Source organism: Ochotona curzoniae, unplaced genomic scaffold, assembly GCF_017591425.1.
Source record: "Ochotona curzoniae isolate NIBS_2020 unplaced genomic scaffold, NIBS_Ocur_1.0 contig_2754, whole genome shotgun sequence".
Classification (NCBI taxonomy): Eukaryota; Metazoa; Chordata; class Mammalia; order Lagomorpha; family Ochotonidae; genus Ochotona; species Ochotona curzoniae.
The window spans coordinates 8531600-8551027 of record NW_024465582.1 but is presented as its reverse complement, the minus strand read 5'-3'; the positions used below and the strand labels follow the sequence as shown (position 1 = coordinate 8551027).

At 35.4% G+C, this 19428-nt stretch overlaps 1 protein-coding gene across 1 annotated transcript in view; it reads left to right on the top strand.

Annotated features, from left to right (window-relative positions):
- CDH18 (cadherin 18) overlaps positions 1–17590 on the top strand; it is a 153369-nt gene extending 135779 nt beyond the window's left edge. The window contains exons 10-11 of the mRNA XM_040977651.1: positions 11216–11467; positions 16865–17590. Of these exons, the coding sequence (XP_040833585.1) occupies positions 11216–11467; positions 16865–17355 (743 nt within the window). The 3' untranslated portion in view covers positions 17356–17590. The remainder of the gene's footprint in view (positions 1–11215; positions 11468–16864) is intronic.
- Positions 17591–19428: the final 1838 nt, after the last annotated feature.

Genomic DNA, 19428 nt, shown 5'->3' with positions numbered 1-19428 from the left:
TACCAAATTGTGTTTAACATTGACTTACATTTTTTCATTTAACCTATATCCTATTATATTTAGTGCAATTATACATGTGACATGTAAAAATAAGTTCATATTACCCTGTATCTCAAAAAAGTTAAGTAATTTGGGAGAACATTAGTTTTATCTGTTAATATCTATATTATATAGATATTTAGATATAGATTTAGATATAGATATAGTTATTCCCATGCTTATAATTTAAATGGGATTCTTATGTTCAAATAAATATGTTTTAAAATTTTGTTGTAAAAATATTTACAATAACAAATTAAGATAAGCTTGAAAGGTGTGTTAAATTCAAACTATTTAACCAATGAAGATACATTTCTGAAAGTGCATAGCAAAAGGAATCATATTGTTGCTGAAACAAAATGATAACTTCATGTAAGGTTGTTACATCTGGGATTTTCCAATTTAATTAACAATTATGTTTGAAATGTGTTGTGAGTGGCTTGAATGTATAATCATTGTTAAAATTCATACTTAGGCTATTTCTGTCAAATGTGTTAGCACTTTTAAAAGGGTTCACATGCAACTTTTTAACTCTTTTAGACACACAAATGAATACTTTAGCTATACTGTAGCCAGTGTGAGAAACAGATGGTTATATAGCTGTAAAGAAGCTTGAAGTTATTTGCCTGAACACATGTACCAATTTTGAGAACTGATGCAATTATAGGAAACAAAAAAACTCTTATCTTTGAGATTTAAATATATAAGTTTCTGAAAATGAAGTATATTATGTAACTGCAGACACACAGAGGAACAAGCAGACTTTTTGTTGTGTTTTCATAACTTTTCCTCTTAAACTTCTGAGCCTGAGTGGTTCCATCTAAAATAATGACTAGGAATGGTAACCTTTAATCCCTGAAAGAAGCACGGTAAATAATGTTGCATTCCAGCAGCCTGTTCTCCACTCATAATAGTCTATAAGGATGAAACTGAAGTCATAGTAGCTGTGTCCAAGGGAATGCCTGCATATATGCATAGAAAACACACAGACACTGAGTGACAGCACTAACTGTACATGGAATATCAATTTTAATTGTGTGCATATGGCATGCATATAAATTAAAATATATAAGGTACAATTGCTTATGTAAAAGCTATGCTGAGAAATGCCTTTAATAAAATTTACATGTGTGAAGAGAGAATATATATCAAACTCAGAAGAGTGGTTAGCTGTGTAGAAATGTGAAACATAAAGTGAAGTCTATAGTTTTAAATGCATTTTTAAATTTTTATGAGCAACAATTGTACTTATTTATTTTCTGTGGTGTGATATTTTAGTACATGTTTATAATGCCTATCAATCAAAATAGTTTAATCAGAATTTTCCCTCCTTTGATATTAATTTAAGATTGGAATCCTGGACTATCTTTCCTCAATTTGTTCAGAATTTCTAAAAGGCTATTGTGACCCTTCTGTGCTGTGTAACACTAGCAATGTATTCTTCAGTCTAACTCTGATTGTTATGTATTCTCCAAACTCCTTGTATATCCCTCTACCACTCCAAGACTCCACTCATCACCAGTGTGTGTGGAAATCGAGCAGTTTTAGCTTTCAATCTGAGGACATGCAGTATTGGTCTTTCTTTACCTGGATTACTGCACATAGAATGACCTGTTGTAAGAGCCATCCATTTTGCTGCAAATCACAAGAAATATTTTTCTGTGGCAGAATGATGTTCTATTGTGTATATTTACATGCCACATTTTCTTTATTTATCTGATGGTAGACACCTTGATTGAACCTGAATCTTAGCTGGTGTGGATAGAACTGTAGCATATGTGAACAAGTAACTGATGCAGTGAGCTCATGCATTTTGCCCCATACTCAGAGGTGAGGCTGTTGCAACATTTCGTCTTTCTTTTGCTACTTCAAAATCTCCACAATGTTTTCAATAGAGGCTATACTAACATAAGTCCCCAGGGTGAGTTCCCTTTTCTGCATGTCTTTGTCAACCTTTGTTACTTTGTGTCTTTTAGATTAACAGCCATTCTGACAGGCATGAAGCCACCTGATGAGAAGTGAGGATGACTAGTTTTTCATATATTTGTTGGCCATTTATGTGTCTCCTCTGAGAACTGCCTATTCAGGTCCTTAGTCCATTCCTCTGTTTGCATTTTGTTTCCTTCTTGTTGAATGTTTTGTCTGTGTGTTTTGTATTTAATTTCTGAACAGATTAGATAGTAATTCATTTATTCCTTCTTAGATAATAACTTGGGACTATTTTCTCCAAGTCTGTGAGAAGTCTCTTGGCAGTGTTGATTGTTTCTGTTGATATTCGGAAGTGTCTTAGTCTGATAAAACCCCATCTGTCATATTTGGGTTTTGTTGTGCCATTTTTGAAGCATATTCAGGAAAAGCCTTGCCCACACCACTGTCTTAAAGTGCTTTCACTATGTTTTCCTAATAGTGAGTTAGTTTCATGTTCTATGTTTAAGTCTTTGATCCATTTGAGTTGATTTCTGTAGGTGATAAGAGGCAAAGATTGAATTTCATTTTATATTCCGATTTGCCAGCATCATTTGATGAAAATTCTCTATTTTCTCCAATATACAGTGTTGGCAACCTTTTCAAATGTAATTGGCTGTGCAAATGTGCACTTACGTTTCTATTCTATGTCAGCTGTTGTGCAGTTACCATGGATTTTTAAGTTAATATAGCTTTGTAGCATGCTATAATTAGATATTGTTATGATTCCAAACCCCACCCTTCTGTTTTTATATGAATTCTATCAATTTTTTCCTAAAGTGTAAAGAGTGTCATTGGCATTTTGCTAGGTATTAGTTTAAATCTGTATATCGATGTAGTATGGACATGTTAATGCTATCAGTACTGGTACTCTGTGGACAAGGAACATCTTTGCATTTTGAGTGTGTCCTTGTTAATTTTGTTCATTGTTGATTCATAATTCTCATTGTAGCAAGCATTCACTTATTTGTTCTCTTACTCACATATTTTTTTGTAAACATTTCAAATGTTATTGCTTCCTTGATTTTGCTTTCAGTCAGATCATTATTGATATATACAAATGAGATATAAAAATTTTATAAGCTTATCACTTATAAGTTCTAGCAGAAGATTTAGTTAATTTAAAGGTAAAGTGATAGATATAGAGGAAGACTCAGAGACTACAAACAAAAATGAAGAATCAGTTATGCTGGCTAGACATTCACTGTCAGTGGCACAGTACCTTTAAAGCAGTATGTTATATTCTGTGTTGCAATACCATTCATTCTTTGTGGTTTTAGTACTCAAGTAAGCTAGACAGATAAATGTTTGCTGAATGCAATTCTGAATTATTTGTCTGAAAATTCATCATTATTTAATGATAAATATTAATTAGTTTGATTATTGGAACAACCAAGTGAAGGTTTTTTTTAATTAACAAATATGTGCTGTAAAATATGTTGTAATTATCCTTTAATAATGACCATAGCTAGCATAATGATATTAATGGATTTGTAAAGTTATTATTTTAACAGATACCATTCTAATATAAATATGTTCCCTTCCTTCCTATGCTTATTTCTATCTCTGTCTCTCTTGCTCCTCCCTTTCTGCCTACTTACTCTGTTCTCTCTTGCTTTCTTCCTTTTTTGGGATAACATGTTTGTAATTATACTAGAGTCAAAGCTTTAAAATTCCACCACAAAGTTCAATAATTTAATAGTAAGAAGAATCTCATGCAGTGGCACAATGAGATGTGTCTATAAACAGTTTATTTGAAACTAAAAATAAAAATTTAGAAGATAATTTATAAATTAAAACATTTAAAGTTGCATTGTATATTTCAATTTTTAATACCTAAAATAAATGAACTAAAGGTATTTCACAAAATGTAGGAATTTATTCTTGAGCTTAGACCTCTGAGTATAGAATGGCTTTGCTCATTCATTTTGTGAAGTGCAGATGTAGTCTAATCCTCCGATGCACATTCGTCATTAGTCTACCAAAGAAAATTCCACTATTTCAAGCATCTTTATGGTGCCTTTTGAAGTGCTAGGCTTTATCTGATGCGAAGAGATTTGTCAGCCTAATTCCTGGGCTTAATTCTAACTGTAAGCTACATTTGTAAATCTTGCAGAATTTACTAGGGAACAAGATCACTTGTAATTACATATGTACTTTTATCTCTTTATTTGTAAGTCCTAAGTGACATTTCAACAGTTGTTACACATTTTAAAATCCTTCCAAATTTTACAAACTTTAAAATTGCTTACAACAGTATCTATTACCTAGCATGTTGTGATCTCATCTTTGAGAAGATTTCCATGCACATATACTGCAGTCTTTAACAACAATAAAAAAAGAAGTTCACACATCATATTATTTTTAAGGCAATTCAACGTGGATGGGAACGTTTAAAACTGTATTAAAGAAAATATTCTGTAAATTGCCTCTGTTATCTATTGTAGCACTTTAAAGATTTTGTTTGTGATAATAATTTATTTGAAATATTCATTCCTACTCTACAAATGAAGAGCGTGTGATTTACTTCATTGGTTCATATTTTTTGCAAAGCACTCAAGAGAGAATATAGAATAGCATCCCTTCCCCACCCCCTTTCCCTTGTAGCTATTTGTGGTTTGTAAAAGCACAGTGACTTTGACATTGTGTTTCTTTAATTTTTCTTTTCTCAATTATTTTTATTTTACATGGTAGAGTTTTTCAGGTAATGGCTTTGTCCATCTCCATTCTCTCCTCCCACCCCATCCCATATTATCATGTATATTTGACACATGCCAAAGTGAAAAATACCATCGTTGGTGTAGATATTTTAATGCTATCTTTTAAGGCCCTTTGAAATTTCACAGTTCATAGATGGTGAAACAAAAGTATTTACTTTACTTGGAAAACATTATATTTTTTCTACCTTTATATAATCTGATTTTTAGCAATCAACATTCCTATATTTTACTTTCATCCTACGAATCCAACTTATAGCTAGTGTTGCAACATGCTTATCTTTTTTCTACAGGGTGCTAGTATTTAAATCTCTGTTTTTAATCCACAGGATTTAAAGAGAAAATTTAGAAATTTCTCTTATCCTGAACAAATAATGGACACATATCTGGCTTGGGTACAGATAGCTCTAAAACTGTTTCAATGCTGTAAGAGCAGCTGTGTTTAATCAGTCCCTGTGCCCTGCAGGTGGGAGGCCGCCAGGATGCCATTGTTCCACCATACCTTGTTTTCAGTGTTACTGCCCTTTAGTTATTCACCTACAGGGACCATGTGACAATATTCTGATCTGGATATAGATGTCCAAACACTGACTGGCTTTTCAAAATTTCACTAATGAAAACTTAAACAGTCTGTCAAGTCTTGACCCTAAAATTGGAAAGCGTAATTTCATCTGTGACCATTTTTTTCCCCCCGTGAGTCTTTTACTTCAGATAGAAAAACATGTTGTATTTTCCGCTGCTTAGTACAAACGCTGCCGAGTGGGGGTTTCTGGACACGTAGACGTGTTTTTTATCTTTTATAGATTTGTCCACCCACATTGCACCTCACCCTTGATACTCCCACTCACACTGAGAAAAAAAGGAAAGCTGATTCATCTCCAAAAGAAATAATAAGTCTTTAAAAAAAAAAAGAATAAGAGAGTTTGCCAATCTGTACAGTTTCATTTGCGTTCCTTTAATGCAAATGCGTGTTTTACTCTTCTGTTTAGTGAATGGTCTCTTGGTTAAGAACGCTCCATTAGCATCTGGGTTCTGTGCGTCCATCAGCATCTCTGAGCCTCTGCGTTAAAGGCAGGTGGCACTTTAAGCAAGTTCAAAGCTGGACTTATTTATGCATTTACTTTTGAAAGCAAAGCTTAGACCTTATATCTAGTAAATCCAAACATAATTTATCCTACCCTGACACATTGCTTTCCTACTAAAAATAATACTCTATACTAGGGGTTTGGAATAAATAATGGATAGAAGGTTTATTTGAAAATTCATATTGTTATATTTTTAGTTATCTGCTTCTGAAATTATATCACTTTGATTTGTTTACTGTTTTATGTTATAGTCAAAATTTTAAAATTTAAATAGTTCTTTTTCTGTTCCTAGTTACCTTCTCTCACAGTGACTCAACAGCTAGGCAAACCAATAAGCAGATTTGCTAAAACTATTCAAAGTTCACATTTTGGGCCTGTCACGGTGGCACAGTTAGTTGAAGTTGGGGCATCTGGTGCTGGCTTCCCAGAGCAGAGTGCTGGGTTGAGTCCCAGCTGTTTCACTCTTGATGCAACTTCCTGACCTGTAGAATCAACCAACCCACACAGGAAACACAGACAGAGTGTTGAGTCAAGGCTTCGCCTTGGCCCAGCGCGTTGCAGTCGTTTGGGCAGTGGACTAGAGATTGAGAGAACTCTGTCTCTTGCTTAGCTTCCTTTTCTCTTTTAAAAAAAATCTGTCCTATTTTTATGTATGCATTTAAATTTTTATATAAATGTTCACATTTATGCAAACACATGTACAGATATAATTAGTGACAAAACAACAATGGATTGTTTCAATGTGATGGGATGTTAAAATGTGATGTTAAATATAGATGGTAGATTTTTCTGCTGAGAATGAAAAGCAGCTCAAGAGAAAATGGAAAAAGATACTCAAAATCCGGGGACTACATCAGAGAAATAAGTAATACTCATTGACCTATTTTCTTTGAGAGCATAGTTTACATTTTTATATACTTGATGAAGCATTTTGAGATAATTATAAGTACTTTTATTAGCAAAAACCTTACCCGGTGGATATGTGTTTTATGCAGAATACAAATATTACCAAAAATGAGTGTGGCAGATGGTCAAGGAGATGACATTCCAGGGTGCAAACAAGAGCATAATGACAAACTGGATCATGCATTTGTAGCTTGGCGGACAGACAAGTGAGGCCAAAGCATGTTTACAAACTGACATGAATACGCAAAAAGCAGTCTGATAATTGATCCTATCCTAGGATTCAGGAAAGAGGATTCAGAATAAACGTTCATTAGAAAGCATCAAAGGATCACGCAATTGAAGTATTTTGAGACAGGTTAGTTTGATTTCGTAGTTCACGTCAATACGAAAAGGATATTGTAGCAGAAAGCAAGTTCCTGCAGAGTGTAGCTCAAATCATTTTTTATCAAGTACCTATTACGTGGAAGAAGCTTTGCAAAATTCACAACAGCTTCATTTCATGCATGGGCTTGAAGCATAGTTCAAATTCTGAGTGCTTCTCAGAACTGCTGGAGGACTTAGGAAATCAGAAGCAATTGTGGAGGATGCCAATGGCTCAGTCTGGTAGAAGTCAAGGCTCTATTTCCTAGCTTTGTCTTCAAGTGTATTTTTTTTTAAAGGATTTGGTTTAACTAGAAATACGTTTCTGAGAATCTCAAATATTTGTTGTTCTAGTGGATTCAAAAACACTATTTTAATGGCCAACTAGGCTACATTTGGGATAAAATGTATTTTATATCTGTATTATCAAATGATGTACTGGAATTTGCAGGAAATGTACAGGTACCTAATAAATAGGTTTAATACTTTCTAAGATGCAAGTTGATTTGAGTCTTAGAATAGAACATTGTTTTGCGCTAAGGGAATATTCTTACAGCATAGCATATTTTATTTTCACTTAAGTTGTATTCAAGTTTACTAAACTAATGCAATGAGTTGGACATACCAAGAACTTTCAGAGACTGAACTAACAAATGACAGGACACAAACTATTATCCAATTTTAAAAATATCTGAACACCAGAATATTAACTTGCATTCTATAATCATCTTCTGTGATCTTCACCTGTGTAGAAACAAACTGAAAATGTAACTACAATCAACAATGGATTTTACTATAAATATATAAACAATTATAAATTTATGCAGATGTACATTATCTCTAAAAATTATTTTTGTTTTATTTGAAGTAACAGGTTACAGAAAGAGGAAGAGACAGAAATAAAACAGTAAATTTCTATCCAGTGGTTCACTCCCAAACTGTCACAACTTGCAGAGCAAGGGCTAGCAACAAGCAAGTGCTGGGGACTCCATGCGTGTCCCGGATGTGGGAGACTGGGCCAACATTCTCAAGCCATGTTCCATTTCTCAGACACATTTGTAGAATGCTGTATCAGAGATGGACTACCTGGAACTCCTAACAGTCCTCAAATGGCATGCTGGAATGAAGAGGGCAGCCTAACTGCCATGCCACTGTGCTGGCTCCCGTAGAGTTATGGTTAATTATAAACATTCTCTGAGGTTTATCAAGATGTGAAGAATTTTATTTATTTACCATTACTTTTCAAAGGAACTGCATTTTGACTCTTATTGTGATCACGAAAATTGTCTTCATTTTTCTGAGACTGATATTGTATACAAGGGTGTTAATTTTATTCAGAAGTCCATTTAATAATGCATTATCAATCTTTTCAGATGTTCACAGAGACCTTTCAAAACTTCAATCCTTATCTAATGTATCGGTAATCTTATTTCAAAGATTGTCTGTAAAAGGCACATTTTCCTAAAATATTTTCCATTCCTACATTTTCAACACACACACACAATTTGTAGAAAATTTCCCTGAGTTGTGGGGACCAAATTATGCCCAACACACTAAAACAGTCTTCTCAATAAGGAAGTAACGAGACACAGACATTCCTTATGTAGTGAATTTTCCTGAAGCACTTTGAGCTAGCTTGCTGACCCTTTGATTTTGTCCCTATGTGCATGTGTGATCGCGTGCATATATGTATGAATACCTCTAACTGATGACTATTATTTATTAACTTTTCCATCTAATACTTCAAAAAACTTACCAACTATCAGTCTGTGTTTTTGTTTTCTTGTTAGTTGAAGTTCTAAATATTCAAGAACTCCTTATATTCTCATCCAATACATTAGGTAGATAAACCTGAATTCCAAGTGTTCTAAAGCTTGCCTTCATCAATGCTTCTGAAAGTTAACATTAGGAATCCAGTTCAGTTGCACATTATTATTTCCTGTCCACTATTTGACCTTAATAATTCGTTTTTATGCCCACTTGTCCCTTACGGCTATATTTTTCTCTTTATTTAATTCACATTATTTTTCTTTTTCATTTAGATAGATGTCAATACATCCCAAAATATTTTTCTTATTACTTTTGCATTACATTCCAAGTTGAGATTTCTTACAGTGCTTGTCTTATTGTGCATTTTTAGCAAGATAGATTGGGCTCTGTTGTTCCATATATACACAAAATATATAGCTACATAAATGTGCATGTGTTTATTTCCTATGCCTTTCATGTTCTGCAAATTTAAGTTTTCTTGCTCGAGTTTGGTGAGTGCACTACCAGGAACATTTTCTGGAGTTCCAGTGAAGTACAGTATATTCCAGTCATTATAGCGCTGTGCGGAGCCTTTCTAGGACGGAAGCTCTTGGATTTCTGAAACATCTTCCTTTCCAAAGACAAACTTTCAATTGGAGAAAAAAAAAAAAAAAAGGACAGGTTTATGTCCTTGTGCCTGAAAGCCTCATCTTGAAGTACTTAAAATACACTACCCACGTGTTGTTTTTTTTTTCCTGTTCCTATTCATTTCTGTGATTACATTCGCCATAATTACCCAGAAAGAAAACAGGCTCCTTAACAAGCTTAAGTGTACACTGGGGATTGATACGAGAAAAAGAATCTCTAATTGGAATTATTTAAAGATTTGCTTACCTTTTAATGCAAAATAATTAATTCATAAGTCAGGATGAATTCTCTGGGAATTCAACTTAACAGCAGTTGGGAATGTAAGATGTCGGGGAATTGTGCACTTAGAATCGATGTCTGAAGATAGCAGTAAAAAGGAACAAGCACCGAAAAGAGTGAAAGATTGAGCTACCATGCAGTCTCAATGATTCCTTGGTGACTTTCAGAGAAAGCCTTGGATCTAATCCTATAACTCAGTAGAGCCAGAATAGTGCAGAAAAAAGGGCCTGCCTTGATAATTCTGTGACATGGATTCTGTGCTTTACTCTGCTTGAGAAGGGTGTGATCAAGACTAGGAAGCAGTCAACAGCTCTAGTATCAAGTCGTTCCTAAAAGGATGCTAACAGATCATGATGCACATAAAGGGGGAGCTTTTAGCTAACAGAGATTCTGAAATGAGAGATAAACATGCTAATATATTGGGCCAACACCCTGCTGTGGTAGGGTAAGGCTGTGCCCGCAGCACCACCATCCCGTATGGGCATCAATTCTGATCCAACTACTGGCAAACAACCCAGGAAAGCAGTGGATGGTGGTTCTGGTCCTCAGGTAGCTGCTCCCACATGAAAGATCCAAAGAAGCTCTTGCTACTGGTTTTGATAATCTTTTAAAACATGCAAATGTCCTGAAGGAGAGGACCTCAATTATAATTGGCAGTGAGCCAGAAGGAAAATGCAGGGTGACATTTTGGATTTGAAAATGGTTCAAGAATGTATCCTAATTATATTGCCCTCATTCAGTAGCTTTTTAATTTTAGACAACTTGCATGCTGAACCTCAGGATATTTATTTCTAGATGATTATTTAAAATGGAAGCTATTCCTCATAGTACATTGATGTAGAACCCTCTTCTTTATAAACTTCTATAGACGGCTAGAAGTATTTCATTATAGTGTAGATATGTCATCTACAAACAGTGAATCAACAATTAACTGTTTCATTCTTCATTAACTTCCTCATGGTATGCTTACTCTAACAACGGGACTTCAACTTAGAGTTAAGTCACAAATGTTTATGAATTGATGTAGTGTCTTCATAGGAATATTATCCAGAGCAGAAATCATTACAATATGTTAGGCATTAATATCAATTGAGTAGATGTATCAATCGGTTATAAGGCTTTAGGATGGTCCCTGAAACATACCTAAGAATTTATGAACCACTTTTTCTGAGCCATCTGTATCTTAAATCTATTTAGCTGTTGTTTATGTCCAATACGTTTATTGCTTCTTTGCTTTGTTTTCTATTTTCCATGATCCATAGTTTAGCCCTATACATTTTCTGACAAGTTTCTCTATCTGAGAGCCAGTATTCATTCCTTAGCAATTGACTCTTTGTGTGCCATTGTTCATTTCATTAACTGGCAAAACATCATGTACACCCAATTTTTTTTTTCCCATTTAAAGTAAATGCAATCTTGAATGGCGGCTTCACTAAGTATATTTTGTTCTGCTTATGTCTGTCATAGATAACACAGCCAGCATTCTGACCAGGAGGAGGAGATTTAGTCGAACTGTTCAGGATGTGTATTATCTGCCCATTCTGATCTCTGATGGTGGAATCCCCTCTCTCAGCAGCAGCAGCACCCTCACCATCAGGGTTTGTGCATGCGAGAGAGATGGGCGTGTGCGGACCTGCCATGCGGAAGCCTTCCTCTCCTCGGCTGGCTTGAGTACAGGAGCCTTAATTGCTATTCTTCTCTGTGTTGTCATTCTCCTAGGTAAGTCATTCTGTGGCCTAAGTCTGCATGATGGCAATTCCGGATGAGAGAGAATCTCTTGGACAAAATCAAAGGATTATGAAAGCATAGCATGGATAAGAAATCATAACTGCACAGCTTTTCTTTTAATTATCTTTTTCAATATTAAAGCTAATCTGGAAATAATTGATTCAAATGTGATGTAAGTCTTGGTATACCAGACAGGAGGATGATGTTTGAGACAAATAATACTTGACTATGCATTTTAAAAAGTACTAATCTTAAAATGCCATGAATCACATCCTGAAATAGCTCTTAAAATGGCTCCCACCCAAAGTCTGCACAAAGTTCCTCCTATGAATGCCATATAATGTCTCAAGCGTTTACAACCCTGTTACATATGCGAGATCCTAATGAGGCTCTGGGCTTTTGACTTTAGCCTGGCCTTACCCCACCTCTGCAGGCACCTAGGAACATGATTTAGAATGCAAGAGATGTCTGTCTCTGAGCTTTTAAATAAGATGAAAAAGAGAGAGAGAAAGAGAGAGAGAATTTTTTCTGAAAAAAAAAAAGGTAGAAAGTATACATATACAAGTCTAATGTATATCACTTCAAAAATAATAGTGTATTATGTAGTGGAAATTTGGCAAAGGAATAGATTTGAAGTGCTTTTAGGCTCGCTTGCCCCCACAAGCTTTGTGGAAATGTGAGATCGCAAATATCTGTGGCATATTTTACATATGTGGTCTCGCCAGCTGTACCAGCCGGAAGCTGGATTGGAGGTGGAGCAACGAGGATCTGAACTGGCGTTCTAAGCCATGCTGAACTCACTGAGTCACAAAGCCAAGCCATAATATTTCCTATTGATGCATTTGTATGACCTTCTCCCACCTTTGGGAGAAACAAAAGATTAATATCACACGATCCTTTATCACTGATGAAACAGAATCTCTGTCTTATTTACCATCATGTGCTACTGTTGTCATTTTACTTGGATTTTTTTTAACGTTTTTAAAGCTTTATCTAAATGTGAGAACAATTTTTAGAGCTTTGAGAAATATTTCAAAATATTGGGGTGCACACTTTTCTCCTCAGTGAGTCTTCACTTAGAACAATCTAGCCAGCAGGTTCAGAATGTAATCATCCTAAATTTCAAAATAATGTTGGGAATGTAAGCGCTCATCATTTTCAAATATTAGAAATACTGCAGGAAGCAAAACTTTATTTTACAAAGTGTAAATATGGAACCCAAAAGTGACAACTAAAAATCTCTGAAATTAATAGTTTTAAAAAGAAAATACTGTTTTATAGTTTTAACATGTCTGATTTTATAAACTCAACCCTGTTTTGCCAGTAATTCACTATATTATCATGGAAGCTCTGATAGGTCCTTCATTTATTTCCAAGCCTATGAAAAGGAAGTTTCAGTAGAAGGCATCTTCAAGTCATCTGTGCAGATTTATGTTATTTTTCGTTGCAGGTTACATAGGATTTACGAATTTATAGTATTGTCAAGCATCACATTGTTTATCTGGAAAATAATGCTTGAATATGAGTAGCTAAACTTTCAAGCAAAGAATTTGTCCTGTGGATTTCGTTATTTTCTGATGAGATCTTATTCACCTCCCCAGTCAGTCTCATGCATAGGACAGAACTTCTGCCATGAAGTGGTCGGGGTGTGCTGCTAGACTACGGGTACCTGAAGTCCTGTTTTCATCCAGGGACCCGACATTTCTTCTCCAATCATATCTTGTCACTTTGCAAAGGAACTGGGACATTTGGCAGGGCAAACGTTACTCACACTTGGCTTGAAAAATCGAATCCGGATCTGAATTAGACCCCTGCCGGCTCTTTAATTTCACACTTGACAATTAAGCAGGTGGCCTAAGTGAGGCCACCACCTGGATTACTCACTTCTCTTGGACATAAACTTCCTGATAAATGAGAATCCAAGAGAATTTAGTGTGAGAATTGCAGTAAACTGCTGGAGAAAAGAGAACAAGTGAGGAGATTATACGGCACTGTGGCTCCCTTGCGCTGAAAATACGAGGTTTCTATCTATGATAGTTGACACTGCTGGGGATGTCAATGACAACCTAAACTGTAATAAAAATCAAGCCCTTGACTTGAATGAACCACTTCAGTATTCAAAATTTATGGCCAATACATAATGTCAATATAAAGAATCAAATGATATTTTTGTATTTAAGCTTGCTATGGATGGTATGGGTGTATGAGTTTGTCACGATTTGATTCATAATGGAATAAAGTGTAAATTATAACTATTTTATCTGTCAATACTGAAGATCCCTGATGATTCTAAAAACTGAATAATCTATAACATCGGAATAAATAAATAACATGAGAAAATTAATTACCCTCTGAAGAAAATTAGTGAGCAATAATTTTAATTTTCTTAAATTAAAACTTCAGTATCAAGGTTATCTGAAAATCTGGTCAAGTGAGAAAAAATTTACAAAGCATAAAATATTCATTCTGCTTAGAATGTAGTTTCAAAATATTACACAGGCTATTGAAATTGAAATCCATATGATGTAACCAATATCGGCTTCAAAATACACCATAAATATTCTGTAATTTGGAAGAAAGAAATGCAACTACCATAACTATAATATATTTTAACCACCATTGCTACATCACATTTAATTTATCTAAAGACCCTTTATAAAAAAAACTTCATAAAATGACAATTTAAAAAGTAAAATGGAAATTTAAAAGAATGATAAATGATAAAATGGAATTAAAGGATTTCTTCAGGTGGAAAAATGCAACCTACGCTTTTCCAATATTTATGTTCATCAACTTCTCAAGGACTTCTCAAAAATTGAACCAAATGCATTTAAAATTTTGCTTAAGAAAAATTTCAAAACAGCTTAATATATTATTTCATAGACTGGGATTGCCATTTTAATTGTCTTCTTGACTTTCAGTATTTAAAATGAGAAATTGATTCTCAAATCTCTATGTATAATAACTATTATACTAAATCCTTTAAACTAGATTTGGGTGTCTGGATTTCTTTATAAACAGTTTGGTTTTCAAGTGTTCAAAACTGTTCTTTGTTGAAATTTTTATTACTAGTAACCACCTCAAGATTAAAAATGTATAATAATATATGCACACAAGTTTAAAATTATTTTCCTCATAAGGCTATTACTGTACCCTAGAATTCTCAGTGCCACATTGCCATTTCAACAAAAATAATGCCATTAGTCATACACAAAGCAGTTGTTTAAACAATGTCTACTTATTTCCATCTGCTCTAAAGTGCTGATGCAACATGCACACACACGCACACACACGCACACACGCGCACACACACACTGCTTAGCAGAAGAAACTGTAACATCCACATTGCAGTGTTTTTCTGCATGTGGATTTGAATTTGCTTATAATCAAATGGACTATGGGCACTTGTTGGTCCTGATGTTCTAACCTAATTATAAATAGCAAACCCTTTCACTCTTAACCATAAGCGATTAGATGTCAATGATGATTGACCCTTTCTTTGAATATATATCCATGCCTACAAAGAGGGAGACGGCCACCTCTGAATCAATTCTATCAGGAACATATTCTTAACTTTGGAGGAATATGCAAACATAAGCCATCATCATAAAAAATTAACATTAGCCTTTGCATGTCATTAAGACAATTTGGTATATGCACAAAGATGGAGACAATACAGAAACATTGATGAAAAATGTAAATTACCCCCATGCTCCTATCACATTAGTGACTCTTTTTCATGTCATACTTTCATTTTCAACCTAAAGGAAAATGAGCTGAATGTTGATGGAAAAAAAGAAAATTTACTGCCATAAAGTAGGCAATTTGTAGAAGTAGATTTTTCATTCTGCAACAGTCACCTCGCGTAACCATAAAAATGAGCAGAAATGCTTAGCACTTAGATTTTACTTAAACCTCTGGATGAAATTAAATGAAGGTGTTGATTGTGGCTTTGAGATATTTCATGAGGAAATACATACTGAATAATAAGTGTATTTGGGTGTGTGTTTATAACAACTTCAAGTCACATTTAATTTATTGCCCAGTATTTTCATTAGATCTAACAACCGTGGGTGTCAATTATATGTATTTTCTTCACTATTACAAGTAAAGTATGTTTATAATAATCATTAATTGAATGAATGCCACATAAACCTTAGAATATTGACTGATTTAAAACAGAAGATCTGAAGAACAGAAACATCTAAATAAGAACCAAAAAATCTACCATAACTCACACTGTACTTAATGACATTTATTAGAAAGTCAATATGAGGTAAATAATGCTAAATAATGCTTTAACATTATCAAAAGAATGATTCAAAAATATCAAAAAACTGCCAAAGTAACGGACCATTTCATACCAGTTTATTCAATGGATGCAACATTATTAGCAAAGACTTAACAATATCTGTCTAGAACTCATGCCTGAGTGCCCAAGTGTTCAGTCAGTTCTTTCGTCTGTAGTGTTTTAACATAATGAAGTGGGGTATTCTGGCAAAAATCGCATGACCTCTTGTGAAGTTGCGGATGAAATGTGGCCCAAACCTTTCCACGTGCCGTCTGTCTGACCTTCAGCTTTGACGCTGGACTCGCTCCTGAGACTCACCCTTCTTACCTTTAAGTAGGATAAAGGCACGGCTCTGATGTGAGATTAAAAAAAAAAAAAAAGAAAGGTGAAGAACATTGTAAAATGATTCAACAAAACATATCACAAAAAAATCACAAAACATAAATTGTGCACAGATACTGAAAATGTTTTCCCCAACTTGGTAGATAAATCTAATTAGCATTGCATAGTAATGTAATTAGAACTTATCACATCTGCAGAGCAGAGGTCAATGTCATGCCACATTCCTGCTAGGAAATGCTACAATGCTTCAAAAATTAAAAGGTGTAAAGCAAACTCATTCCAAATGTATAGGCCTCCCCGTTAGCCCCTCCTGCAATGAGGGCACCTAACAAGATTTAAATATCTGTAATGAGAGCAAAATAATTGCATTAATTTTGCAGCCATAAGATGACATCTCTATTTTAGCATTATTTTCTTCAATATCAGTAATAGCTACTACACAGCTTCGTCTGCCAAGAAAGCTGAATTTCTATCTCCGGCAAATGAGTGGGACGGCTTTCTGCTCAAGAACCTCATGCAATATTTCCTGCGAGTGATTTTTTTTTCAACATGGTCTGAGCAGTTGGCATGTCTGGTGGTGACTGAGCACGTGAGAAGGAAAAGGTGGCACGGCTTCGCAAACCCAACCATGGAATGTGTTATTTAAGACAGGTCAGGAACTGGTAAAAGACAGGTCCTGGAAAATGCTGATGTCACATCTTAAAATTTCCCCTTCTGGCCCGCTAACACTTCATCCTCTTTCTATCTTTCCTCAGCTATTGTAGTACTGTTCATCACCCTGAGGCGTGGCAAAAAAGAGCCGCTCATCATTTCAGAGGAGGACGTGCGGGAGAATGTGGTCACCTACGATGACGAGGGAGGCGGGGAGGAGGACACGGAGGCCTTCGACATCACAGCCTTGAGGAATCCTTCTGCCGCGGAAGAGCTCAAGTACCGGCGGGACATCCGCCCTGAAGTGAAGCTCACTCCCAGACATCAGACACTGTCCACGCTGCAGAGTATAGATGTTCAGGAGTTCCTCACACAAAGACTGGCTGAAGCCGACCTGGACCCCAGCGTCCCTCCTTACGACTCTCTGCAGACTTACGCCTATGAGGGTCAGAGATCGGAGGCTGGGTCCATTAGCTCGCTGGACTCAGCAACGACACAGTCGGACCAGGATTATCACTACCTTGGAGACTGGGGACCCGAGTTCAAAAAGTTGGCTGAACTCTATGGAGAAATAGAATCTGAAAGAACAACTTAGGGGGTCCATTCAGTCTGCTTCCTGAGCAAATGGAAACACAGCCTCACCAACGACAAGGACGAAGCGTGGACACAGTACTTGAACCGAGCAAGGTGTACACAGCTCCTGTGAAAACAAGTGCCCTTTTTATGATCGAAACTGGGTTATTTAATTGGAAAAAAGTCAAATCTAACAGAAGCATACGAAGTAAAAGATATTGTTCCTTGTGTATATTTTCAATTGCTCAATAAAGTCTGTGGTACTGTCTAATTAAGGATATCTGAATTAAGCCAAAAATTGATGTCTGTTTCAATACTTTGTGATTTATTTTTCAAAACAAAAGTAACACAGAAGCTAAAAGTCACTAGAGATGTGAATTACAGGGTGTAACACTCATCTTGGTTTTGCTTTCCCGGGCGGACTCTGCAAACCGCACTCTGTTAATGTGACCGGTATCTCCTCAGCCTTGTCTTGTGCTTAGAGAACATGGGCTTTCCCCAGGATGTCCAGTTTCTCTTTGCCCTCCCCAGTTCTCTCCGTTGAAAACGGATGGAGCATGGGGGTTTGCTGCCTGCACTATGATGTATGCAAGTTCAGTGCACCGTGAGCGTAGCACAGGAACACAGGACAATTGTGTGTCCTTCCCACCGCGTTTATTTGAACAGGAAACATGTGTGTGTGTGTTGTAAATACAGTGAGTGGTTGAAGGGGTAGTCCAATAATCACTTGAAAATGACCATTTTAGTTTTTTAAATGTAGCTACTGTATTCTCCCAGAAGCTATTCTGTGATATATCTGCATTCAAACATTTAAATCAGCATTTTTGATCATCCCTGTACCTAAAATTTCTTGTCAAAAGTTTACTGATTGGCTAATACTTCGGTATAATCCACTTATCATCATGCACGGCCAGCAAAAATCCACCTTACCCAGTGAAAATGCGGCCTGAAAATCCAGCTGACTCAGCTTGGCAGATGCGCCCTTGACTTGTCATTCTTTACTCATGGCCAGACACTTAACTTCTGGCAGATTTATCTTTACATGTTTGGTGTGTAAGCAAAATGTGTGGGCCTCTGAGTAAAATAATAGGTAACTTACATTTACTATTCTGGATATTTTTCCAAAGGTTTCCTAAGTTTTGAGCACAAAACCTCCCCATGGAAACAGTGATGGCTTCCCTGCCTGCTTGCCAAGGATATTGTGAGGATCTAATAAACACCTGTAAAAGTGCTTTGCCAATTGCAACATATTCTATTATATAAAGATTTTCAGACACCTACTTTTTATAATTACATTAGCTAATAAATACATATTTATATGCATTTTACATAAAATATAAGATTTTCACAAACCATCAAAAGTGAAGATATTGTTTAAGTACATAATATGCACAAGTCATTTTACATTTTCCTGAGAAAGCTAATTTTCTTAGGATTTCCTGGGGCTTTTATTTTCCAAATTATTTTAGATAATACTTTGTTGTTAATGCTATTGACTTGAAACCAGAAGGCATAAGAAAATAATGCTATTTTTCGAAAATAATCCCCTCTACCAATTTCAAAAATACTGTGACCTAAGTCTCCACAAAACAAACTTGAAAAGGTAGTTTTTCTATTGCTTTCAAAATTTATCACAATCTTGTGTCCCCAAAAGCGGAGCAACAATTTCTGTCTGATTCTGCCCTTGTGCAAAATTTTGAACCTTGCCTCTGCCACTTCCCTGTGATACAATATAACAAAATTGAGGTATGGAAAGCAAATAAGTTTAATTTGAATAATTCTCAATTTGTATTTTAAGCCTGAGGAATAAAATGTAACTACACTTTTACAACAAGATAGCTTTCATTTGCTGCTTTTTCTTTCTATTTTTTCCTCTCTCTCTTTTTTTTTCTACATTATAGTGGTATGTATTTTGATGTTAAGCTAAAACAAAAGATAGAAGTTTGGGGAATAACCTCGTGATGTGATGAGTGATGTGGGCGACCTTTGCGCCAACAGGAAAGCAAACCTTAGTGAGCAACTGTGTGTCAGTGTGATTTAATTTTCCTGTGTAGCAAAGACCACGAAGTTCAGGGTTTGGAAATCCATTAGTCTT